The following is a 27,258-nucleotide window of genomic DNA, read 5'->3' as shown; positions in this document are numbered from 1 at the left end:
GGTAATATCCCTGATTAACATGGATGCAGAAATTCTCAACAATATGCTAGCAAATTGAATTCAACAGTACATTAAAAGAATTATTCACCATGATCAAGTGGAATTTATTCCTGGACTGCAGGGGTGGTTCAGTATTCACAAATCAATCAACGTGATATACCACATTAATAAAAATTTAAAAAAGGAGAACTATATGATCCTGTCAATAGATACAGAAAAAGCATTTGGCAAAACATAGCATCCATTCTTGTTAAAAACCCTCAACAAAGTAGGGATAGATGAAACTTGCTTCAACATCATAAAGACCATATTTGAAAGACCCACAGCTAATATCATCCTCAATGGGGAAAAACTGAGAGCGTTTCCCATATGGTCACGAACAAGATAGGGATGTCCACTCTCACTGTTACTATTTAACAATAGTACTGTAAGTCTTAGCCTCAGCAATCAAAAAATAAATAAATAAATAAATACAACGCATCCAAATCAGCAGGGAAGAAGTCAAACTTTCCCTATCTGCGGATGACATGATACTCTGTGTAGGAAACCTGAAAGACCCCACCAAAAAGTTGCTAGAACTAACACATGAATTTCGCAAAGTCACAGGATATAAAATCAACATGCAGAAATCAGTTGCCTTTCTATACACCAGTAACAAAGCAGCAGAAAAAGAAATCAAGGAGTCCTATTTGCAATTGCACCAAAAACAATAAGATACCTGAGAATAAACCTAACTGAAGAGGTAAAATATCTATCCTCTGAAAACTATAGAACACTTAAGAAAGACATTGAAAAAGACACAAAAAAATGGAAAAGCATTCCATGTTCATGGACTGGAAGAACAAACATTGCGTTAAAATGTCTATACTACCCAAAGAAATCTACACATTTAATGCAATCCCTACCAAAATACCACCAGCATTTTCCATAGAGCCAGAACAATCCTAAAATTTGTATGGAATCACAAAAGACTGCAGGTAGCCAAAGCAATCCTGAAAAAGAAAAACAAAACTGGAGGCATCACAATTCTGATTTCAAGCTGTATTACAAAGCTATAGTCAAGACAGTATGGTACTGGCACAAAAACAGACACATAGATCAATGGAACATAATAAAAAACCCAGAAATGGACCCACAACTATATGGTCAACTTATCTTTGACAAAGCAGTGAAGAATATGCGATCAAAAAAATACAGTCTCTTCAACAAGTAATGCTGGGAAAATTGGATGGTGATATGCAGCAGAATGAAACTGGACCACTTTGTTACACCATACACAAAAATAAATTCAAAAGGATCAAAGACCTAATATGAGACAGAAAACCATCAAAACCCTAAGGAGAACTTAGGCAGTGACCTCTTTGACCTCAGCCACAGCAACTTCTTACTAGACACATCTCTGGAGGCAAGGGAAAAAAACAAATATGAACTATTGGGCTTCATCAAGATAAAAAGCTTCTGCATAGTGAAGGAAACAATCAACAAAACTAAAAGGCAACCTTACGAATGGGAGAAGATATTTGAAAATGACATATCAGGACAAGGGGTAGTATCCAAAATCTATAAAGAACTTATCAAACTCAACACCCAAAAAACAAAGAATCCAGTGAAGAAATGGGCAAAAGACATGACTAGATACTTTTCCAAAGAAGACATCCAGATGGCTGACAGACACATGAAAAGATGCTCAGTATCACTCATCATCAGGGAAATACAAATCAAAACCATGATGAGCTATCACTTCACACCTGTCAGAATGGCTAAAATGAACAGGACAAGAAACAACAGGTGTTGATGAGGATGCGGAGAAAGGGGAACCCTCTTGCGCTGTTGGTGGGAATGCAAACTGGGGCAGCCACTCTGGAGAATGGTATGGATGTTCCTCAGGAAACTAAAAATAGGGGCACCTGGGTGGCTCAGTAGGTTAAGGGTCTGATTTGGACTCAGGTCATAATCTTACAATTCGTGGGCCGGAGCCCCGCATGAAGCTCCACACTGATGGTGTGGAGCCTGCTTGAGATTCTCTCTCTCTCTCTCTCTCTCTCTCTCTCTCTCTCTGCCCCTTCCTCTTTTTTCTCTCTCTCTCAAAATAAATAAGTAAACTTGTGAAGGAAGGAAGGAAGGGAGGAAGAAATTAAAAATGGGGGCACCTGGGTGGCTCAGTCAGTTGAGCCTCTGACTTCGGCTCATGTCATGATCTCGAGGTCTTCTGGTCTGTGAGTTCGAGCCCTGTGTCAGGCTCTGTGCTGACACCTCAGAGCCTGGAGCCTGCTTTAGATTCTGTCTGTCTGTCTGTCTGTCTCTCTCTCTGCCCCTCCCCCACTAGTGCTGTGTCTCTTAAAAAGAAATAAATGTAGAAAAAAAATTTTTTTTCAAAATGGAACTACCCTATGATCCAGCAGTTGCACTACTAGGTATTTACCCAAAGGATACAAAAATACACATTCAAAGAGGTACATGCAGCCCGGTGTTTATAGCAGCATTATCAACAATAGCCAAACTATGGAGAGAGCCCAAATGTCCATCAACCAATAAATGGATAAAGAATATATGGTGTGTGTGTGTGTGTGTGTGTGTGTGTGTGTGTAATGGAATATTAGCCATTAAAAAGAATGAAATCTTGCTATTTGCCATGATGTTGATGGAGCTAGAGTGTATTCTGCTAAGCAAAATAAGTCAATCAGAGAAAGACAAATACCATATAATTTCACTCATATGTGGAATTTAAGAAACAGACTAATATATGGGAAGGTGGGGAGAGAAGAGAGGGAAACAAACCACAAAAAGATTCTTAATGATACAGAGCAAACTATGGATTGATGATGGAGGCGGGGAGATGGGAGGATGAGGTTAGATGAGTAATGAGTACTAAGGAAGGCACTTGTTGTGATGAACACTGGGTGTTATACGTAAATGATGAGTCACTGAGTTCTGCTTCTGAAACCAATATTGTACTGTATGTTAACTAAAATTTAAATTAAAAAGGAAATAAAATAGAAATACAATAATTGTAAAACAAAGAGAATTAGGATAAACAAAAAACAATAGTTCACCACAAACACCTCTGCTAACGGAACTTCTAAAGTATGTACTTCAAGGAAAATGAAAATGACCACAGAAGGAAGAGCTGAGATGCAATAATAATAAATGATCAAAATTTGTCAATATTTAGGCAGATCTAAATGTTATATTTTAAGTAATAGTAGTATCTAATTTGTAGGGTTACAAAAAAGCTGAACTTATTAACAAAGGTATGAACACAACATATTTGTTGGCATCTAGTGGTTTAACAGGAAAAAAAGTACTAATACTGCAAATATGAATAAATATTTACTAAACTTGAAATTATATACTGAACAATAACATCACCTTTTGTTACTTAAAAAAATGAAGTTGAGCCTTAAGGGTAAAGAAGATGGTACTGAAAAAAGGGACAATAATATACGTCAGAGGGAGATAAATGGAGTTAAAGAGTTCAAGAGTTCTAGGAACTTGAATAGTTTGGTCTGGCAGTTAGGCTACTGAAAAACTTAAGACTCTCTTAAAAATGCATTAGAAATTTTGATGGCACATGTGAAAAAAAAAAATGGAACGTAGCTAACTACCAAAAATGTAGTGTGGGAAAATGGAATAAAAACAACAGCATGATAAATAGTAGGCTCTGGCTGCCAGCAGAGAGCCCAGCACAGGGCTTGATGTCACAGACTGTGAGATCTTGCCCTGAGCTGAAATCCAGAGTTGACAGCTCAACCAACTAAACCACCCAGGTGCCCCAATAAATAGTTTTTTTAAAAATAAAAAGGCAAGAAAGGGGGGGAGGGAAGACAAGTAGAAGGCAGAAAGTAAGACAGCAGGATCAAATCCATTTAAATATAGCAGGAGTCATAATAAACATAAACAGACTAAACATGCCAGTTACAGAGATTGATGGATTTAAGAATGAAAATAAAATCCAGCTATACTTGTTTTCAATTATAGAGACACGACCACAAAATAATGACATGGGAAAAGCTGAAAGTAAAATTATGGAAAAAAATATACCAGGCAAATAGATTTTTTTAAAATAAGCTACAAACTTAATATATACTGCTATATGCAGAAGACGACATATACAAACCTAAAGATAACCATAAAAAGAAAGCTGGAAAGGGTATATTAATATCAGAAAAAATACTCTTTTAAACAAAACCATGTTGGTATTTTTTTAAGTTTATTTATTTTGAGAGAGAGTGGGGGAGAGAGAGAATCCCAAGCAGGCTCTTCACTGTCAGCACAGAGCCTAATGTGGGGCTCAAGCTCACCAACCATAAGATCATGACCAGAGCCAAAATCAAGAGTTGGATGCTTAACCGACTGAGCCACCCAGGTGCCCTGAAATAAAACCATTTTGCAGGAATGAAAAGCTAAATGTTCAATTCATGAAGAAGATATAACAATTCTAAATTTCTAAGAGGGTGTTAAAATCTTAAAATATACAAAGTATAAATTGAAAAACTACAAGGAGAAATTGCCCTTGAACTGTCATCAAAGTTGGAGATTTCAGTACACAAGTTTGAATACTGATCAGTCAAGCAGACAAAAATGAGTAAAGATATTAAAGACTTAATCATAACAAACTTGAATTAATAGGCTCATTCATTTAGAACCATTCATAGAAAAATGAGACATTCTTCTGAAGAAGAAATGAACATTAACAACTGTTGAATCAAGGTGGAGAGTTTACTAGGTGTTCATTGTGCAATATTTAAAAATAATGTTTATTTTTGAGAGAGAGAGAGAGCCTGAGTTGGGTAGGAGCAGATAGAGAGGGAGACACAGAATCCGAAGGAGGCTCCAGGCTCTGAGCTGTCAGCACAGAGCCCGATGCGGAGCTCCAACTCACAAACCGTGAGATCATGACCTAAGCCGAAGCTGAATGCTTAACCGACTGAGACACCCAGGGGCCCCTCATTTTTAACTTATCAAGCAGGTATCAACAAATCTGTAAGAATGGTGTCATATGATCCAAACTGATCAGAATTCAATTAAGTTAGAAACTAATAAAAGATATTTTTAAAGTCTATGCATTTTTAAATTAAAATCACATTTCTAAATAATGAGCTAAAATTATAATGAAAACTTTAAAATATTTAGAACTGTATAATCAAGAGATCATATGTCAAAATTTATGGGATATGTCAGAAGTCCTTATTTAGGAAAGTTCATAGTCTTAATTCTTAGGGAAAAGTTTAAAACTCTAAAAATTAATGAGCTAAACATTGCTCTTGAGATGTTATAGAAGAAATATATATATATATACAAAGAAAAGGAATAAGAGAACTTCGTGTTTTTTAATTAAGATATTTTTAAGAGTAACAACAAAGGCAAAATTTCTTTTAAAACTTAACAATATACGTATATATTTTTTTGCATGTACAAATTAAGTTTTTTAGAATTAGAAATAATTGAAGTAGTTAAGTGTGTTTCAGTGGAAAGCCATGCTGTACTAACACACACACACACATGCTACCCATCTGAATGAAATGAAATATGTACCAGCCCTTGGGAATCACACTTAGGCACATGTCTTGGACAGCGTGCCTACTTTTAGTGTGCGCTGTCTGCATTTCTGTGCGATGGTCAGGGCCAGAGAGAGGCACTCCCAATCTAGATGTTCCAGCTTCAGAAGCTCTGAGAAGACTCTGCTTCCAGTCTCCTCTCCTCGCTGGGAAGCAGGGAACTGTCCAGCAGCAAATGCTGCCTGAACTCAGGCCTAGAACAGGCCTGTGCAGTCAGTCCACAAAGAGCAGGGCTCCCCCTGCTGCAGGTGTCTGGTAGCATGGAAAGGAGCTTCCCATTTGCATCTGCACTGGGCTTCATCTATTTTGTAAATGGCCATAACTGTCAAAGGCAGATGCGGAAGCCAGCCTGTACGAATTAAAAGGCATTTTTTGGAAACCATTCCTACAAATGCATTTTGTTTAAAGATCAGTATAAGTGGAGGAGATTCACAGTGCTTTTGGACAGGCTCTTTCCCCCGCCCTTCTCCACATTGCCCTAGATAGACTGGAGGCTCAGCTTCTCCTATGTATCCGAAATGGTGAAATGACGGGAAATGGCTGGGGCATCAGGAATTGAGACATGAAATCCAGACCGCTGTTGGTGAACTCCCTGACGGTGCATTAGTCTGGGGCACCGTAGGCTTTCTCTGAGTCACCAAAGACTGTAATAAAAGGTAAGGAGCCACACAGCTAGCTGCCTCTGAAACTCCCTGTCTGAGCCTTTCACAAGAAGTGAGGCAGAATTGAGCACATGACTGAGGGAGTTGAGAATGCCTGCGAGGCAAGCTGCCTGCCATAAAGGTGACTTGCCATGTCTCAGAATGGTGCGTGAGAATTAGATCATTCCACTGTGAGATTTGTAAGAAATACAGGTAGAAGCTGGTTCTTATCAGATGGAAAAGAAAGGAACCGAACACAAGCCACCAAAGAGACAAATGGCCAGTAAGGGTGAGATTGTAGGGCAGCCTCTTTTTAAGTGCTTAGATCTGCTCAGAGACAATAAAAGCCACCTGCTTATTGCTTCATCCAGTCAGGGAAGCCCTCGTGCCAGACTTCAAAGCGGTGACAGACCAGAGCCAGAACAATCAAATTGTAAAAAATGGACACAGTCACCAGTGCCATATGAATAATACATCTGTCGTAATTCTGCCTTCCAAAATCTGTGTTCTAGACACACAAGATGCGCATTAAAAAAAAAAGTGTCTGGAAATAGAAGCAGTCTTGTGTGTGGTTTCTACTCCAGCACATCGAGTCAACTAGTAAATTTAGCATAGCTGACTCCCGATCATCTGCGTAGATGGAGGAATCTGTGATCGCAGAGAACTGAAATCTCCAGTTAGTACTACCCACCTCATTTTGTCCAGCCGCCACGTTTCCACAAGCTTTACTGGAGTTGGGCACAAGATGCAAAATGATTGGCTGCATTTCATTCCTGTTTCTTTCCTTGACTGCCTGTTGTGGAGTTACCAATCGGTAAAGAAGCATCTCAATAATACGGAGTAAAAGGAAAACCAGAAATTCTGATTCCCAAACAGGGTAATCAAATGATTCTTAACAGATGCTTATCAAATACAAGCTCCTGTGTACAACTGTGGGGGAAAAAATTCAGAGATATAGTATTTATCATGTTCAACACTTTTGAGAATAAAAGTATTGGAGGAAGGAAAAAAGATAGCAATGTCATGCTATAGAAGCAGTTAGCAATTTAACAGCTTTTTCTTAACGAGGAAGAAGGATGAAAGAAAGATAACTTACCATAGAAAGGATCCAATGGAAAGGGGAAGTTGGCGGAGGGGTGGAGAGACCAGTGTAGATAAAATAAACCCGAGACACAAAAACAGTGTGCTCCAGACTCAGAAGAATACATACGCCATGATTGGTAGAGATGTTCTGTGCATATAGACAATTAAGACTTTGGAGAATTTGAGCTCCTAATATTTGGTTCTGGAATTAAGAAAATAGAAGAGCAAAAGTGGGAGAAGGTGTGAGAAAACTGTATTTGCACTAAAATTTAGCTTTCTTGGTAACTGGGAGAAGTTTGCTGATCAGCTTGTTACATTCCTAATAGCACTGACGGAAGTGAATGGAGATACACTTTGGGATTGGAGTTTCAGAAGCCCAGACATAGAGTATATAATGGCATGGTTCCCTGTTGTTTTAATGTCTCTTTCACTTCTCTCATTATAGAGGCAAGAATATGGGGAGGGGGAAGACGGAAGGGTGTGCACATATGCATGCATGTGTATGTGAGGCAGAGAAGTGTAGTAATTTTAAATTCTTTGTCTTTTGCTTACTCATTTTCTAAATATTTTTGTTTTCATGAGAGATCAGATTAAAGCTGATGAAAGCAGAAAAATCCAAATATGAAGTAACGGTACTTATAGTGAATACTGGTACTGTTTTCCTGATTTCAGTGTTTTAGAGTTCTCTTGACTCTTCCCTTGACCACAATACAGCAAATTTGTGAGGCTTATAGGTACTGATAAGCCTTCTCATCTTACCTACCAGGCTCTCACACATTCATTCTAAAAATATTTACAAAGAATGTGTGGGCCAAGCTCCTCCTACCTTCTTAGCTGTCCAACCTGCCCCAGGCCATCTGCTTTCCTGTGGTTCTGCACCCATATCCAGATGCTCCTGATAGCATGACATTTTTCATTTCACTTTCTTATTCCAAATACCTTGATAGTTTTCCATAGTATCTCAAATTAAAACCTGGTTCATTGGAAGTAACACAAAGCTCTTACTATCAGACGGTTGGGTTAGTCTCAGTTCTGTCCCTGATGTTTACCTCTGTATGTGCTATTTCCTCATCTGTAATCACCAGAGCACCATGGTAACTAGTCTAGAGAACTTCAAATGTTGCTCACAACATAGGTTGTTTTTATTCCCATTCTACACCTGAGGAAACAAGAATCACTCTAGTTAAATGATTTTCTCAGAGCTACTCAGCCAGTAAGTAGAGGGCTGGAATATAAGATGTTTATGGATCTAAACTTCTTTCCAACACCTCCCTGTAAAATAAGGTTGCCTGAAATGCCTCCCTTCCTGAGCTGTCCAATACAGTAACCACTAGCTTTCAATTAAATGAAATTATAAATTGAGTTTCTCAGTCATGCCACATTTCAAGTGCTCAGTAAACATATGTGGCTATTGGCTGCCATACTGGCCAGTGAAGATTATAGGACACTTCCACCAGCACGGTTTTATTGAATAGGTTAGAATTGTAGTATTTGGCTTCTGTGATTCCTTGACCTCTCAATCTGGCATTCAAGGCCTTCCAGAGTCTGACCCCAGCTGTCCTTTTCTGTTGAAATATTCATGACCCCCAAACTCTTTATGTGCCTGCCAGACTGGGCATAATTTTTATGTCTCCCATTATATGTAACAGTGCCTTCCATAGAGAGTCAACATTTGGATGGATGGATGGATGGATGAACAGATGGAAGAAGTAAAGAATGGATGGATAGGAGGGAGGGAAGAAAGGAGTGGCATTCATTCATGTTTCCATTAGATAAATGTTTATTGAGTATCCACTATATGCCCTTCTAAGGTTCCTGGGATTGCTAGGATTACATGACATGGTCTTGTGAAATTTTCTGCCTGGGCAGGTAGAATAGAGGAGAATACATCACAAAGAAATTTATAAATAAATAAATACTCAGTGATGTGTTATGAAAAAAGTGAGCATATTGTGCTGGGCATCGAGAAGACTGCAGACTGGGAGAAGAACTATAGATACGGTCATCTCTAATGAGGTACCATTTGACTTCAAATCTGAATAATCAGGAACCAGCCATATGAAGTTCTGGGTGGAACATGTTCTATAAAGAAGAAACTTTGCTGTTGAAATGATCTTGATACTGTGACCAAACATCTCCTGTCTTATTCTCAGCTTCTGAGAATAAGTTAGATCTTCAGTTAGATCTGCCCAGTGTAAGTCTTCAGTTTCATAGTCTTAATAAAACTACCCTGAAGGGAGGGTGTAGCAAGGAAGATGACAACATTGAGGAAGATGGAATTAACATAGTCTATTAAAGCAGAAATGGCATTTATCTTCTATGATGTTTCTCTTCTTTCGTTGTACAGCTTTGTTTTTGGACCACATAAAGCTGCTCTCAGGGATGCATTGCAGAGAGCCAGATTCTTTCAAGACAAAAAATACCTTTCAAGAGTAGCAAGAGGCAGCAGAGACGATACTGTTCAAAATCTTATCAGAAACACACCCCATACCTTTAAAAATGGAAGAAAGGTGATAAAAACTGCTCCAAGACAACAATGATAAAGGAAGTGCTTGAAGGATTTAGCCTTTGAAAGGATGGTAAGCCTCTGGTCTTGAGTAACTCAGTTCACTGCCATTAACTATGGACAACTTTTATTTGGATATCCAGCCATATCCAGAGGTCCACTCTGGAGGGCTGGACAAAACACAGATTGTAGATTATCAGGCAGCTTGACCCCTGGCATTCGTTTCTTGTCCATTTCTTTGAAAGAAAAACGTTCTGAGAGACCCCAACATTTACATTTCGAAATCGATGCTTCTGTGTCAATTTTGATAATTTGACTTCCCGTGATGCCATTTAAATACACCACTGTCTCTGTGTAGAATGGCTAACCTTCTGATAGGCTTGTGCTGGCAGGTCTCCTCCCACCTTCTGCAGTAGTTTGCAGGGACAGAGAAGAAGCAGTCATTTTCTCTGCTCCAACTCCTTCCTCCTTAACTCACTGAGAAACTTGTGAATTTCCCCAAAACATAAATAATTGCTTTTGAGCTGGAAGTTCCCTCATGATATAGAGCCTCGTGCCTGGCCATTTTTATGGACTTTTATTCTTTACCATTATTGTCATATATTATTCTTTACTAATCTCTATATTCTTTAGGCAAGAAGAGTCAAGACAACTTGTCATGGGTGAAGCTGTTACTTTTACCCATCAGGTAGCTATTTAGTCAATGGTGAATAGTACCAAACAGGACTGACCGAGATCTAGAGTCTTAAATACATACTGAGTTTGGAAAAGATAAAGTTGTTCATGTTTTAAGCCACAAATCCATCCGGGGCTGCAGAGATGTAAAGAGATTAGAGTAAGTTAAAGCAGGAAGGGTCTTGCAAGTGCCTAGCGTCTAGTAGCATTCTGACAGCTTGCTCCCGCCTTACCCCCCATCAAGATCACATAACTAACTCTTAACCTTTATGAAGGGCTAATATTTCCAACAACTAAATGCCAGAGTAGCATTATTTGAGACACAATGTTTGGACCTTACCTCAAATTCTCAGAGCTGGCTCCAGCGTTGGTAACTATGGCCCTGCTTGGCAGAACCTCTCTTCGGGGGGGGAGACTTTGCTTGGACGCAGGGGGCAGATGGCTACCGACACCTAAGACCAGTAGGTGATTTTCTTTTCCGTATCGCTCTTCATAAAAGCTAGGAAAGAAGGGTCACCTACGCTGTGTTTTAAAACCACTTCTGCCATCCGTACTCAGGCAATTCCATAGACATAGCTCCCAATGTCTTCAGTGGGGGAAGGAGTTAAAATGTCACATTCATACTCAGGAAATAGAGAAGAATAAAGCACATCACGTTTCTTCATATCCTAAGTGGTGCTTCGGAGTTTAGTAAAAAGTTATGTTTCAAGTAGAGCAAATTGATGAGCAATATTTAAAAGGTATTTTAAAAGGGATTTTTCTGGTTAACTTTGGATTAAGCAAAAACTGCTATTTACTGCTAGAAATACTTTTAATATGTATTTGTCTATTTTTTTCTGCATTGGTAAGTAAAATACACCAAAAAATTTTGCCCTTGGTAATTGAGATTATTTTAGCAGTTTGGGTCTTTTTAATCCTTAATAGATGAAGGATCTAAAACATACTATAAATACTAAGTTCCTTTTTAAAAAATTCCTTAAAAAAAAAAAATATTTTCCATGATTCACCTCTTTCTCCTAAAAGGGAAAAGCAGCAAAAATAAATAAAACCCTATTTAATTTTTTTTTTTTTACACTTACTCATTTTTGAGAGACAAAGTGTGAGCAGGGGAGGGGAAGAGAGAGAGGGAGACAGAATCTGAAGCAGGTTCCAGGCTCTGAGCTGTCAGCACAGAGCCTGATGCGGGGCTCGAACCCACAGATCGTGAGATCATGACCTGAGCCCAAGTTGGATGCTGAACCGACTGAGCCACCCAGGCGCCCCTAAATAAAACCCTATTGAAACCAAGATTCAATAAGCAGTGGTCCTTGGTTTAAACATGTAAATTAATTGACTCTAAAAGACATGCCTCCTATTATCTCTGTACTTGAGCTCTGAGTCAAACATTAAAAAAAAAGTCGAAAAAAAGATGCAACTTCAATGTGGCATCAGATTGTAACAGTAACAATTCAACCAAATGACCCCTTTTTTTAAGGGGAGAATTGAAGCGTGAAGAAGAATGGATGGTGGCAAGATCAGGGGGGGAAAGGACTACATCTCCATCGCCCCACTCCATTCTTCCCCTCAGAAGGTTTATCAGTGGTGTGGCTTCACTAATGTCTCCAGGCTTGAAGCCCTTCTCAGCTCAAACAAGTGTCCCCCAACCTCTGCAGACATTAAATCTAGAAACCCCACAGATACGGTCTTAACAGACGTGAAGAGAAACAGAGGCAATGTAACATGACAATGTCAAATTTGCAAATCCTACTGTTCCCCTAGGCTATAAGGCCTCATTGACATCCAGACTCCTCAGAGACCTTTGTGAATGACAGGGTTTTCTGATGAGTTTAGACAGGTAAACAACAAAACCAAGTGCACTGAATCATGGAGCCATACCTATGCACTGTCATGTACCATAACTGAATCATATAATTACAGAAAATTAAGTTTTTGAAGTATTTAAGTAGTATTTTCCCCCGAGTCAGATTATTTACTTTTTGGTTTACAGACTCATGTAACTAATTTCAAACAGCATAAACCCTTCTGCAAATGGAGGACAGTTAAATGTAGAGAATTAAGTTCATGTACAAATAATAAGTGATAAGCTTGAAGGGTTTATTTTTGCAGGAAAGACCAATTTTGGTCTTTTTCTGGAAGTACAGATTTTTGGCATGTCTTTAACAACTTAATCCTTTCATTTTTCTTTTTCATGCATTTAATAAATAATTGACACTGGATAAAAGCAAGCCGAAGGGCCAACTTTCAGAATTTATACTAAAGCCTATAAAAAATAGTAATGATGGCCAAGGAGAGCCATTCTTCTAGGGTTGATACACAGGAGATCAGTTCTAGTGCTAAATAATACGGCAGACTGTAAAACAGGAAGAAAGATATGATAAAGCAGAAAGAACAAAATACTGAGAGTCCAGAAATGTGGGCATAAGGCCTAGTTCTGTTGCCGATTCTTTGTGACATTGAGTGCCTTATTTCTTGAGAACAAATGCTGCTGGAGAGTTTATTCTTCTGCTAAAGTTTACTGTTAAAAACCAAAAAAACACAAAAAACTCTTAAGATGCTTGAATACATTTTATTGGCTGGTTTGAATAGCAGTTTTAATAGCAAAAATGTGTTTACATTATTACAGCTTATGACCCATCTTTTTTAGTACAAACTTAGATCATAGAAGTCTTAGCATTTTAAATTCCTCACCTCTGTGACATATACAGTAGGAAGTCCCAGATACTGTTGTCTGGCTGATTCTTGCAGAGATAATGTGTAAGTACATTGGCTGAGTGCAACCTTCTTAACCACCTTGGATGGGATCTGTTTAATCATGAGACAGTATTATATAGAGACATAATTTTGAAAATGAAAGAAATGAATCTCACTTCTGTCCTCTAAAAATACCTTTGCTCTCAAGTTACAGTAAACTTATAACTTTATTACAAATTATACAGACCACTAAGTTTTCATTTCCACACCTTAACAATTCCATCTCTAGAAGCAGTTACAATGAAGCCCTGTGTTGTCTGGAAGGTGGCGATGTCCGTGATGATATCGTGGTGTCCCACAGGCAGAGACTCTGGGCCCCTCCGAGGGGTGTCATCGCTTGGTCCCATCTTCTGCTTATTCTGAATCTCCTGTTTCATGGTTAAAAGTCAAGGAGAAAGCCAGAAGTTAAAAGCCTGTACCACACTGTACCTGTTATGAATATTGTTCTTCTGAGACAGGTAGTGGTTGTCTTTAAAGCTAAAACTTCCTATGAGGTAGTCCTCCCTTCACAAAGACAAGGAGTAAAGAGAGTCCAAATGACCTTCTGTTTCCCATGAGTAGTGGCTTACAAAGAGGCCAATCAATAATCTGTGCATATTACCTTTTGCCACCATCAAAAGAAATAAGAGAAAGTATATAATAGAGGGGTGGATGTAAATATGTATCTGTCATAAAGGAAGCGTTCATTCATTTACTGAGCACCTTCTAGGACCCAGGCACTTTCAGGTATGTTACCTCCTTTGAAGTTTTTACCCAACTCAAGAACACAAGATTTGGAGTTCCAACAGCCAGGTCTGAATCCCCAGCTTTGCTGCCTACTACCTGGATGATCTCAGACAAGTTACTTCATGGTGCTGAACTTTCTAATAAAGGTATTTCCTTATAAATTGTTGTAAGGACTGAGCAAGCGTATAAAGTGCTTGCTTCGAGCTAGGTACTTATGTGTGTGCCCTTTATATGTTTATTTACCTTAATAAAAGTTAATTTAAAAATCACAGAAAAGCCCAAAGAAAATAAATGTTCTTCTTAAATACTGCCACTCTTGGCCAAAGTCATTTGTGTGCCTATAGAAATTGAGAGAAAACAAGACTGCTTGTACCTGGACGACTTCAGTGCCTTCAATTATTTTCCTAGAGTAGGACACAGACGAGGAACTAGTACCTCCGGCAACAATGTAGGACCGCTCTGGGTAAGCCAAGTCCCAAAACCTGGGGAAGAGGAAGTAAGTGCTGATAATCTCAGGACGGAGGGAGGAAGTAATGGTCATTAGCTTACATTCATCAATGCATAACTTATTTTCTTTTGCCTTAGGAAAAGAGCTTTTCCTAGCATAGACTAAAATTAGGTACAAATGAAGTATTAACAGCTATCTGTGCAAGATATGGAGGATGTTAAACATGACAACATTGCAAGTATCTAGAATAACCACCCTAGTATTAACCACAGTATCCATCCACATTTTATTATCCTTCTCCTTTTAAAGGATACCTAACTAGGTACACTTATCAGATACTGTACCTTATTTTCATGTCTGAGCCAGCCGTTAGTAGGATGGGATTTCCATCTGCAGGACTACAATAGATACCATGGACACTGTGAGGAACAGGCTTAAAAGAAAGAAACAGGAATCAAATTAAAGATAGCAGTGTATTCCATAAATGGTGTCATTTCTAGTAACAAGTCGAGTGGCAGTGGCTGCTAGGCACCTGGTTAACTGAAGAAATGAGAGACCATTTATGCATATCTTCTATAAGTGCATTGGCTTTATATCATTCTGAATAAAGAGGCAAAACCTGTTCAGCCTCTGAAAACTGCCTATTTGGGAGAAGGACTCCAACCAAAGGAGAAATGAACCTCTCCCACCTTTTGTCCCAGTGAAGCACCCATGGTGGTAGCATGACGGTTAAAAGTGTATGTAAGATGGTCATGTTCCAGTTAACCCAGGTTTTTACCGGGCTTCCACAGACACATCACAAACCTCCTGGTACCAGCAACCAAAACACCCAGACATTGGTGAGCCTGAGGAATTGGAAAGCCTCGATGCGGCAATAGCCACTTGATATAATTTAAAACACAACCCAAAAGCCCAACAGATACCAGGTTTGGTAGAGTGTCTGAAAATGCTTGTAATGGGGGAAATTCGATTGGCCTAATGAAAACCGGAGACTAACCTGTGACTCAGAGAGTGGTGGTGCATTGCAGGCCCAGAGCATGAATCTTCTGTCGCCAGTCTCCATGTCCCACATGGACACCTCGTTGTTGCCCTGCACGGCTAAGGGAAGCACAGGCCAGAACGGTTACTCACACCACAAGCCCACTCTGAGAACTTTCACATCTTGGTAGATAATCCAATTCAGCCTGTGCCTATTTCCATTTTTTCTCATCCTGCAAAAAATGCTCACTACGACTACTTTTAAATAATACTGTGACCCTGTCACCAGACTGGAGTGCAAAAAAAGACGTTCTTTAATAAACTACTAATAAATATTTACTGGCATACAGCACAGTGAAAAGAATTGTGGGGTAGAAAGGTGAATCGTAAAGATTCTACCCTCAAGAAACCTACAGTCTAGAAGCAGAGGAAAAATGTATAGACAATGAGAGCAAAAACAACTGCAAAATTCCACCTGAACTCAAGGAAAGGAAAAGATCCCATCCAGTGGGTAAGCATCAATGTCACTCATGGAGAGGTTTCCTCTGGGACTGAAAGAAAAGTAAAGCCGAGCAGATATGAGTGGCATACAGGTAAGTCATTTCAGGCAGAAAGAATGTTTTGTTTTTGCTCATTCCAATTTCTGGGCATCTGGGAAAACGAGTAATCAGTGTGACTGAAGCAAATCCGTGACAGGGAGGAGTGGGAAATGAAGGCAGGGGAAGATTATAGAAAAAGGCAACAGCAAGCCTGAGAAAGACATTATTTTGAGCAGGGCGAGTGAAAACACCTCAGGCTTCATTCCTTCATTAATATTTACTGAAGCAAAAATACTGTGAGCTAGTCGCTGGCCTACATGCTCAGGAAAATGAGGCAAACAATGGAAAAAATACCGTTTTATAGAACTTACATTCTAATGGGGGCAATAAACCAAGAAAGTGCAAGGCCCTGCATCAGGAATGTGTCTAGTTCGAGGAGAAAGCCCGAAAGCCCATGTGGCTGGGGCCGACTGGGCCTGGGGGAGGAGGAAAAGGCCCGTAGGGCTGGCACGTTCCACTCCCCGCTGCCAGGCTGACCCGTGTGTGCCACATGGACAGGCTCCTTTGCCCTCGGGCTTCTACATGGGTTTGGCCTGTGGTAAACTAACAGCCCCTAAAATAAGTACGTCCTCATCTCCAGAAACTGTGAAAGTGACATTGCAGAGATGATTAAGGGCCTTGAGATGGGATTTTCCTGGATTATCCAGGGGAGCCCTGCATACAATCACAGTGTTGTAAGAAGGAGGCAGGCTTGACAGCAGAAGGCAACAGGACAATGGAGCAAGGTGCTACAGTGGTGGCTCTGAAGATGGAAGAAGGGCCCACAAGCCAAGGCAAGCAGCTCCAGAAGCAGGAAAAGAAAGGGAATGGACTCTCCCCTGGGTCCTGCAGAGGTAATGTGACCCTGCTGCCAACTTGGACTCGGCTTAGCAAAACTCATTTCAAACTTCTGGCCTCTGGAACGGTTGTAGAACAAATGTGTATTGTTTTAAGCTACCAACTTTGTGGTAATTTATTACACATAAGAATAAAATGGTCGTAGGAAACAAATACAGGCCTATGGAAGCCCCAGCAGGAGACCAAAGAGATAGATAGAAGCATGTCCCAGCTCAGGCTGGTTGTGTCGCTCCCATCAAAATCCCTGCTCCTCTCAAGGTGGCCTTCTCTATTCATCTTCTTTCCAAACTCCAACATCAAAATCCCTGCTCCTCTCACGGTGGCCTTCTCTATTTATCTTCTTTCCAAACTCCAGTAACCATCCCCTCCCCTCCTGCTGGCACTAGCCCTATTTCATTGTGCTTTTATGATGCCCCTACACCCACACATTCATCAACAGTTCCTCTGAAGATAAATCCTCAAATCATCCTACGCTGGGTACGCCATCTGATTTCTGCTGGAACCCTGACCGATAAAGAAGGTCAGAGAGGTAGCAGGGGCAGATCCCCATGAGGAGTCTGGCTGTAACCTGGAATGGGAAGGTACTGAGTAGCAGAAAGAACAGTCTTGAAGAAGTAAGGATTAAAGCAGGGAGTTACAAGGATACTGCATTAATAGGGACAAGAGGTTATGGTGGCTGGGATGAGAGAGACTGTGATGGAAACAGCAAAAAGTGGTCAGATTCTGAACATTTTAAGTAGCTATAAAAATCTGAATAAATGTGGTATTTAAAGCATGGGATGAGATCAGTGTAGAAGGGTTAAGGACCAAAGACTGAGCCCTAAGGCGGGTGAGGTAGGGCACGATTTAAAAGTCAGAAGGAAGATAAGGTGGAATCAGAAAGTGATGTCCCTGAAGTCAGGTAAGGGAACTATTTCAGAAAGAGAAAACTATCAACTGACCAATGAGTCAGGTAAGAGGCGAGCAGAGTAATGGCCACCAACAGCAGCAGTATATGAGTCGGACTACGTGTATGAGAAGGGACCGGGGAGAGCCTGCATGCAAGACGACCAAGGAGAAGGCATAAGCATAACGAGCTACTATTTATCAAGCACTACATGTGTGCCAGACTGTGTGCTTCACATGTTTTATCTCCAGTTCTTACTAGGAGAATGCCTGGTAAGGGTAGGGAAGGGAAGCTGGCAAGAAACACATCAACAAGAATTGGCAACAGACAAGGATGAGTCAAGGTTTCTAACTTAGATTTCTAGGAAGGTGGTGGCAAAATATTAACAAAAACATGGGAGAAAGAAAACAAATGAGAGGGGAAACAGTGGCAGATGGTAGGTGATGGTGGTGATTAATGAGGTCATTTTTAAAGATAATAAATAAGAAATGACAGTGAGATAGCAGTGGTGGGAACTTCCATAATCAGAACAAAACAGAATCAAGCATTTGGTTCATACATAACATGAAAACTCTGAGAACATGAGTCGTCACAGCAGGGTATTATGTACTTTCTTTAAAAATCCCCCAACACCTCAAAGCCAGCCCTCTCCATTTTACCTGCAATCACCCAGGACTGATACAGAGGGTGCATTGAGAGGCGTCTGATTCGAGCCCTGAAGGGGTGACAGTGGCTGGAAATTGGCAACTGGAACCTCATGTCCCAGCAAGCCATGGTACCACTGCTTGTACCTTAAAGGGAAAAAAAAGTCAAAAAGATTACCATCTAATGCTTAAAGTACATCAAGCTGCATTTATACAAACAACAAATAGCATTAGCTTTGTGTGAATGTATTTTATTCATTCTTCTCATCTATCTGTCAAGCTATCTCCCTGGTGTCAAAGAGCACTTCCTAGTTGTTAAATACAGATGTGAAGTGCTCATCACAATGCTACTAAACGTAAGCTGAAAATGAATGATTACACTGGTATTAATTGCCAAAGGCACTCACAAAAAAACCAAAGGTCTAGAGAAGACGTAAACTGAATTTGATAGGTCAAAACGTGCAGAATGCCTTAAATCACCGAAGATGTTTTACTGGCATTCAGTGACCACTTAACCAACCCCACAGGGGCTGCAGCTCTGTAGCTATCATCACATTTCCCTGTGCCCTTGTCTCCAAAACATTCTGGAACCAGGTATGGGTATCCAATCACAGCAGACACTGGGGTGGTCAGTACCTGCACATCTGCCCATGACCAACCCCATAGAGAAGCCCCCCCATCCCAAAAGAATAATGCCAACGCTGACACTGAACAGCTGGTCCCGACAGAGGCACACAGCGTCGTCTTGGACTGGTCTCCAATTCTAGCAGAGATACTGGGATCAGAAAAAGACGCAGGACGACAGGGTTCCTCAGTCACCCTGCCCCACTCCAGGACAATGGCTCCAACAGCCACAGGCTGTGTTGGCTCAAAGTTGATCAGGGTACCTGAGAGCCATCATTGCCATTTACTAATTTGTGCAGTTTCATATCTACTTTTGTGGGCCTGGCGTCACATCCTCCTGCACCTGTGCAGTTTACTCACACAAAAGGCAAACACAATGTATTCCACATAAACTATATATTAAAAAGGAGAGGGCATATACTTAACAATTTCCTAATGTCATTCAGGGAATCTAGAAACCAAAATTCAAGGACAACAGATTATAATTCTTCAGAAAGAGTGCCAAGTGGGAGAAAATAAGATGTGATACATTTTCAAGGGGCAGGTTCAAAGCCCTATGGGGCAAAACGTGAAACTAAAACAGAGGAAAGCAGTCAGCAAGATCACATGGTACACCTTCACCTCCGAGAAAAGGAGGGCAAAGAGGAATAATAAGGCAAGAAACCAGTGCTTAGCTCTTCTCCAGTACCAGGCCCCGTGATGGATGCTTTTACCTCATTAAATCCTCAAAGCAGCCCTTGAATGGATTAGCCCATTTGAAGATGAGGCTCCTGAAACTCAGAGAGTTGTGCGGCTTGCCTGGGGTTATTGGAATTTGAAACGGAGTCTGACCGAACTCAAATGCTCTCATGCATGAACCAAGCCTGCTGCTTCCCTGGCAGGATAACAGAATGCCAGCAAATCTGATCACTATAATGATTATAAAGTAAAGAGGCTCATTTAAGAACAAAGAGAAAAAGGAAATGTGCATGCGTTGAGATACTGCTATCACTCTTTCAAATCTGATTTTTAATGGAAAAAAATTAAATTTCAAAAGATTATAACATAATAACCATTCAAAAAAGGAGATGGGAAAAAATTACCAGTGCGGAAAAAGGAAAAAAACTTTCACAAGAAGGCAATTCCAGACCTTAGTGGCATTCACAACCCAGTCAATGACTTCAAAGTCAGCTCACCAATGCAGAGCCAACACTGGTGGATGTCCACAGCAAAGGAAGTGATGAGGCCTGACTTCAGATCGTGCTTCAGAGTCCATGCATTGCTTGAAGACCGGAGGTCCCAACCAACGAGAGAGCCATTCACAGTGGCATAGGCCAGAACAGACTGTGCCCCAGAGTTGAAGTGATGCATATCCACGACACAGCCATCATCCTTCTGGTCTAGCATTCTAAAGAAATACACAAAGCAAAAGGCAAAAACTTTTCCAGTCACTGAAAACATAACACCGGCCTCCATTTAAGATGAATTTATTCTAAGCATAGTCAAGAAATAACTCTGATCCATCAAGCCAATGATGCCTGAGGCATTTTTTAATGTATGTTTATTTTTGAGACAGAGACAGAGCATGAGCAGGGCAGAGAGAATGGGAGACACAGAATCCGAAGCGGGCTCCAGGCCCTGAGCTGTCAGCACAAGGCCCGATGCGGGGCTCGAACTCACAGACTGTGAGATCATGACCTGAGCCCAGATTGGACGCTCAAACGACGGAGCCACCCAGGCGCCCCGAGGCATTTTTAAAAATAACTTCGGACTTACAGAAGAGTTGCAAAAATAGTACAGAAAATTCCTGTGTATCCTTCACCCATTTTCCCCTCGTGTTAATACCTTACATAACCTCAGAACATTTATCGAAACTAAGAAATTAATCTTAGTACCATACTAGTAAAATACAGAACATATTCGGATTTTTATTAGTTTCCACTTGTGTCCTTTTACTGTTCTGGGATCCAAAACAAGATACCACATGGCACTGAGTTGTCATGTCTTTTTCAATCTGACCTTCAGTCTTTATCTTTCATGATTCTGATATTTTTGAAGACTATAGGTTATGTTATAGAGTGTTGCTCCATTTGAGTTTGCCTCATGTGTTCTCACAAACAGACTCAGTTGATACCTTATTGGGAAGGAGACCATGAAATAACATCCTTCTCAGTGCACGTATGAGCAAGTACCTGATATTAATTAGTTAATTAATAGTACCTTGATCATTTGACTAAGGTACTATCTGCCAGGATTCTCCACCATAAAATTATTTTCCATCTATAACTACTCAATCTTTAAAAAAAATACTTCTGAGACAGTGTAAAAATCCTGTTTCTGCTTAAAATTTTGTCCACACATTTTAGGATCCATTGATAGACCATATCTATGGTGTTCTAATGGTGACTATGTCCCTCATTCCTTCTATACTTATTGATTAGAATTTTTCTATAAAGAACTGTCATTTCTTTCCCATTATTTATTTACTTATTTATTATCAGTATGGGCTCATACACATTTATTTTATCCTGTGAGCTGTAACCCAATACTGTTGTTATCTGCTTTGTTGTTCAAGTTGTTCCAACTCTGGCCACAGGAAACTCTCTCAGGTTGGTCCCAATGCCCTTTCAATGTGCTTTTTTGAACCAATTCCTAACTTTCTGGCAGCACAAGATTCATCCTGCGTATTCACTGCCCCAGCTCTGGGCAACCAGTTCTGCAAGGAACCCTGGTTCCTTTTATGGAAAAATAGTATTTAAAAACCAAGGTCTGCGTGCTAAGTGCTCACTGCTATGGGGACGTGTCCCTGCTCCAGTCTCTTAATATGTATACTATACCTCATACCAACATGCATATGTGTACTTCTATATCTTTTTATGTGTATGTGTACATATGTATACAAACACACACACACACATGCATATACATATATCATGAGTTCATACTCACACTGAATCCAGATTGATATCTATCCAGCACCAGAGTTCATTCTAGCCATCTCCCTTTTCTTATTTATAACCTTAGTATACAACTAAGTAGGTTTGGAATTGATAAAACACACTCCTGTGAAAGCCAACTAGAACACAGTGTCTGAGTTCAGTTCCTTCGGTCATTAGCCTTGCGGGATCCAACTGAACCACTTTTTCCAAAGATATTAGGTTGGCTCCTTTATTGCCCACAGTCTTCACTGTGACTACAGGATTCATCTGTATACAATGAGATTGATTTATCATAGACAGCATTCTACCTTTCCTCCTATATTGGGTTGACTTTTTTTTTTTTTTATAACTTACATACAATAAAATTCACTCTTTGTGATACAGAGTTCTGTGCATAATGACAAATGCATAGCCATGTACCTTCTACCACAGAACCACAGAGAACAAGTCCACAGGCCAAAAATTATCTTGTGCAGGCCCCTTTGTAGTCAGCTCCTACCCCATTCCCAACCTGTGACTACTACTAATCTCATTTCTTCCCTATAATTTTATGGTTTCCAGAATATCACAAAAAGTTGGAAACATACAAAAAATAGCCTTTTGGGTCTGACTTCTTTCATTAGCAAAAAGGATTTAGGATGCATTGGTTATTGCATGATTCCATAATTTATTCCTTTCATTACTGATAATATCAAATTCCTTTTTTTTTTTTTTTTTTAATGTACTGTTCCATTATATGGGTGTATCTATTTTTTCAAGCTGAGGCATTTTTAAGCTAAAAAGAATATAATAAACACACTGGCCAGCCTCCCTGATCGGTACATATCAGGCTTTTGCAGCATACACTATTTTAGTTTTATCTCTTGGATCGGGAGTCAGCAAACATTTTCTGTAATGAGCCAAATAGTAAATATTTTAGGCTTCGCAAGTCACATATCTCTACTGCATATTTATTTTTTTTTTTTACAATCTTTTGAAAATGCAAAAAGTATTCTTAGCTATGGGCCATACTGCAGGCTACAGTTTGCTGACCTCTGTGTCTTAGATAAACAACTTAAACATTCTAATACTTCCGCTGGAGGGATGATGAAAAGTCCAAATGCCAAATAAAATGTGAAAAGGTGCTATAAATCCTAATTATTAAAAGTCATGACAACAGATCTGACTGAATGAAGCAAACCAAAGGGAAAAAAACAAAAAAAAAAGATTCATGGCTAGGTTTCTTTGGAGCAACTGCTGCCAGGCAGACTGAAATCTAAACATTCTGGCACAGTCTCCCAATCTGTGTCGTCCATGTTTGCTCAGGGTTAAGACAGTAACATTCACAGTGAAAAGTGCTGTCGGCTGAGTGGCACCTGTGGAAGGAGTGCGCATGTCTCTGTGTGTGTCCTGCCAGCACAGTCATCACACAACACAATCTGCCAACAGCTCTTTGTTAATTTACATGGATCTCAATAGGTACACTGCTGTACAGCCATCCTCTGCTGAAACAGTTTTAAAGAAAACTGGCAGGTGGTTGTTTAGTTAAAGACAATATATAATATGTCCTAGACGAGAGCTGCCCACATCTGTTTGGTGAATGTGTTAAAAATAATACACATTTTTAAGTGCAAAGGCAAAACAAAATTATAAGCAAACAATAAAACAATAAAGTCCTAGATGATCCAACATACATCCTTTTCTTCTTCAGCTACCCAATGGCCATACCTTACAATCCACTTACCTGTAAGAACCTGCTCATTCTGCTTTCTTCCTGTGAGATCCACCCCCCCTGCCTGCCACGCCCTTCTCAACCACCCTGCTTTGGCTGGCTAACTCACATCTGGTCTCACCTCCTCCAGGCCTTGTTCCCTACGCCTGCAAGCTGGCTCCAGCTGTCCCTGTAACACTGGCACATGATCACACTGCAAGTAAAATCATCTGTTAACTGTTCTGTCTCTTCCATTAGACTGTAGTGTCTTAGAGAGCATAACATATCTTATTTGTATTTGTAATCCTTAGTGCGTAGCACCTACTCGTCAGTTGAAAATCTGTTCTGCTTTATCTTTAAAATCACTTACCTTGTATGTGTTTAATCTGTGGGCAACTACAATTTGTAAGAAGTGAGGAAGTTCTTAAGTAAAACCAGCCAGTATTTTGTTTTCAAATGATAAGCAAGTCAGTGCTGACTAAAAGCAGCACTCCATTTCCCATCAACATCAGACAATTTAATGCCAAGTAAAGATGCTGACAACGTTTGCGTTTTCTTTGATGAAGAACATTCACATTCTAAAAATCAGCCAGCCAGACTTGTGCTTTTCATAGTTGAAACAGAAGATGTAGCCAATAATTAGGTTATTCAAACAGATTCCAGCCTGGGATGAGCCGCAAGTTCAAAGTTGCCCTTCTGACCTTTTGACAGAAAGTAAGACATGCAGACACCGTTTTCTGAAATTAACTACATGTGACAGATTTGGGCTGGAAACACAGTTTTATTTATTTCATGTGCTTAAAAAAAAAAAGGTAGTACTATCTAATAGGTCCTCAGTTGATCCAAACTACACTGGCAAGGTAGGGTTAAATTACCCTAGTGCATTAAATGCAGTTTAAAAAAACACAAAAGATCGATACCTGCTTTGCAGAGGTTGAATCTTAGGAGACTTTGGCAGCTTAGAAGCTTCAATTGCAAGAAGCTGGACGGCACCATTGTCAGCCGCAATGGCTAAGTAGTGGGACCCCTGGCAGAATGTAAGTGTCTTGACACGTCCTCCAATTCGGCTGTATGTAAGAATAGATCTGCACAAAAGAAAACAGATTACATTTCTGCAAGGGCCACAAGAGCATTTATTAATGCTGATATTAAATAAATATCCACATGGCTATCAGCCAACGAAAGTACTACTTTGAGGTCTGTTTCACCTCCTTGCTCTCATAACTGAAGAATCCCTCTCAAAAACACTGGCACAAAATCACCTTTTCTTCTCATATTTTTAAATGGCCATCCCCACACACTTCCCTCCTATCACATAAGGCCCGCCCATCCTCCTCTCACTCTGGAGCTCCCATACTTGACTGTCCTCATCTAGTTCTCCTGCCACTCTTGCAATACCTTAAACCCTATTCTTGCACCCTTCAGTAATTCTGTAATTCCTAGGATGCAGCCTGACACAGCAGGAAATGGCTTTGGGACCAAAGACCTGAATTCCTCTTCTTACTACCCATAAGACTTGGTCAAGCCACTTCCCTGCTCTGTGTCTCAGTTTACTCATCCACAAAACAGGACTGCCCTATCTTTTCTACTTGGAACACAGTGAAGCTCAAATAATATATAAATCATAAAACACTCATAAATGTAAAATATTGTAATATTCAGTTTCTCCCACACACGTGCTGACCTCTCAAGCTGTCTACTCTCTTTTCTCAAATTCACTGCCAAACTTCTTGAATACATCATTTACACAGGGTGTTTCCCACTATCACCAATTCCTTCCTTCAGTACCTCAGTACCCGCTTCATAAGGCGCATATACCTACCTCTAAGGGGCCATACTCCTAAAAGATCACAAGCCCCTAATTCATCAAATGTATTCATCTCTGTCTTTTCTATTTCATTTTATAATACAAGCTAATACATATTACAAAAAAATTATTAAAATACAGAAAAGAGGCACCTGGGTGGCTCCGTCAGTAAAGCGTCCAACTCTTGGTTTCGGTGCAGGTCATGATCTCATGATTCATGAGATCGAGCCCCGCATCAGGCTCTGCACTGACAGTGCGGAGCCTGCTTAGGATTCTTTCTCCATTTCTCTGCCCTTTCCCCACACTTTTTTTCTCTCTCTCTCTCAAAATAAATTTTTTTTTAAATACAAAAAAGAATACAGAAAAGTAAAAACATAATTCTACCACTCAGAGAGAGGCACTACTAACCTTTTGTTATATATCCTTTTAAAGGGTTTTTTTTCTATGCATACTACAATATATTCATATTTGCTTCTTAAATAAATATGGAATATGTTGTATTTTTTTATTAATCTCTAGTTCACTTTTTCTTATTCACAGCTTTGTTGTGAGAAAATACCATAAAGTATAATATTTGAAAGTAAATAATTCAGTGATCTTCAATATATTAACAGAATTCTGCAGATGATCAGTATCTAATTCTGCAACATTTTCATCATTCCTAAGGAAATCCACATCACACCCATCAGCATTCACTCCTCATTTTCCTCTCCCACCAGCCCCTGGAAACAAATTTGCTTAAATTTGCTATGAGTTTGCCTATTCTGGAGATTCCATATGAATGTAGTCCTATATTACATGGCCTTTCATATCTGGCTTCTTTCACTTAACATAGTGTTTTCAAGGTTCACCCATTCCTTTTTACAGCCAACTATTATTCCGTTGTATGGAATACCATATTTTGTGTATCCATTATCAGCTGATGAACATTTGTGTTGTTTCTGCCTTTTACCTACTATGAATAATGCTCCTATAAACATTTCCACATAAATGTCTGGACATACTTCTCAAACATAGTGCCTACAGGACCCCAACCGGTATGGTAGATGAGTAAAGAGAGCCAAGGACTAGCTGGGAGAGAAAAAAATTCCAGCATTACTCAGTCTCTTGCATTTGCTTGCTTGCTTGCTCCCTCTCCCTCTTTTTTGATACTGAGATATAATTTACCCATCATAAAATTCACTCTTTTAAGACTGACAGTATAGTCACTAAGTTTTATAACTGTTACCATTATCTAATCCCCAAAAAACCCCATACATATCAGCAGTCATTCCCCATCCTCTATACCCCAGCTCCTGGCAACTGTAAACCATCCGTGACTTACAATTTTTTTACTTTATGATGGTGTGAAAGCAACAGGCATTCAGATGAAACCATACTTCAAACTTTGAATTTGATCTTTTTCTTGCTAGTGACATGCAATACCATTTTCTCATGATGCTGACCAGTGGCAGGAAAGCCACAACTCCCAGGCTGCCAGGTGACCATGAGGGTAAAAAAACCAATATACTCGGGCACCTGGGTGGCTCAGTCAGTTGAGCATCTGACTCTTGATTTCAGCTCAGCTCATGGTCTCATGGTTCACGGGATCGAGCCCTGCACTGGGCTCTGCGATGATGACACTAATCCTGCTTGGGATTCTCTCTCTCCTCTCTCTCTGCCCCTCTCCACCTCAAAATAAACAAACATTAAAAAAGACCTGATACACTTACAACCATTATGAACCCCTACAACCGTTCTGTTGGTCTTTCAGTATTCAATAAATTACATGAGATTATTCAACACGGTATTATCAAATAGGCTTTATGTTAAAATGATTTTGCCTAACTGTAGGCTAATGTAAGTGTTCTAATTCTAAGCACATTTAAGGTATGTGAGGCTAAGCTA

General features: G+C 39.9%; 2 protein-coding genes across 3 annotated transcripts in view; one reads left to right on the top strand and one right to left on the bottom strand.

The window, feature by feature from the left end:
- The window catches only part of COL6A6 (collagen type VI alpha 6 chain), a 118,328-nt gene extending 108,303 nt beyond the window's left edge, over positions 1-10,025 (top strand). Inside the window, exon 36 of the mRNA XM_049629836.1 lies at positions 9,630-10,025. Coding sequence (XP_049485793.1) covers positions 9,630-9,822 — 193 coding nt within the window. The 3' untranslated portion in view covers positions 9,823-10,025. The remainder of the gene's footprint in view (positions 1-9,629) is intronic.
- A 2,990-nt stretch (positions 10,026-13,015) lies between these two features.
- The window catches only part of PIK3R4 (phosphoinositide-3-kinase regulatory subunit 4), a 199,683-nt gene continuing 185,440 nt past the window's right edge, over positions 13,016-27,258 (bottom strand). For both annotated transcript variants that reach the window (XM_049629808.1, XM_049629809.1), the window contains exons 17-23: positions 24,485-24,649; positions 20,132-20,343; positions 18,348-18,479; positions 15,386-15,486; positions 14,733-14,821; positions 14,314-14,422; positions 13,016-13,582 (exon numbers count right to left, since the gene is read on the bottom strand). In XM_049629808.1, the coding sequence (XP_049485765.1) occupies positions 13,412-13,582; positions 14,314-14,422; positions 14,733-14,821; positions 15,386-15,486; positions 18,348-18,479; positions 20,132-20,343; positions 24,485-24,649 (979 nt within the window). In that variant the 3' untranslated portion in view covers positions 13,016-13,411. The remainder of the gene's footprint in view (positions 13,583-14,313; positions 14,423-14,732; positions 14,822-15,385; positions 15,487-18,347; positions 18,480-20,131; positions 20,344-24,484; positions 24,650-27,258) is intronic.

Source organism: Panthera uncia, chromosome C2, assembly GCF_023721935.1.
Source record: "Panthera uncia isolate 11264 chromosome C2, Puncia_PCG_1.0, whole genome shotgun sequence".
NCBI classification, from domain to species: Eukaryota; Metazoa; Chordata; class Mammalia; order Carnivora; family Felidae; genus Panthera; species Panthera uncia.
This window is presented reverse-complemented; position numbering and strand designations above follow the sequence as displayed.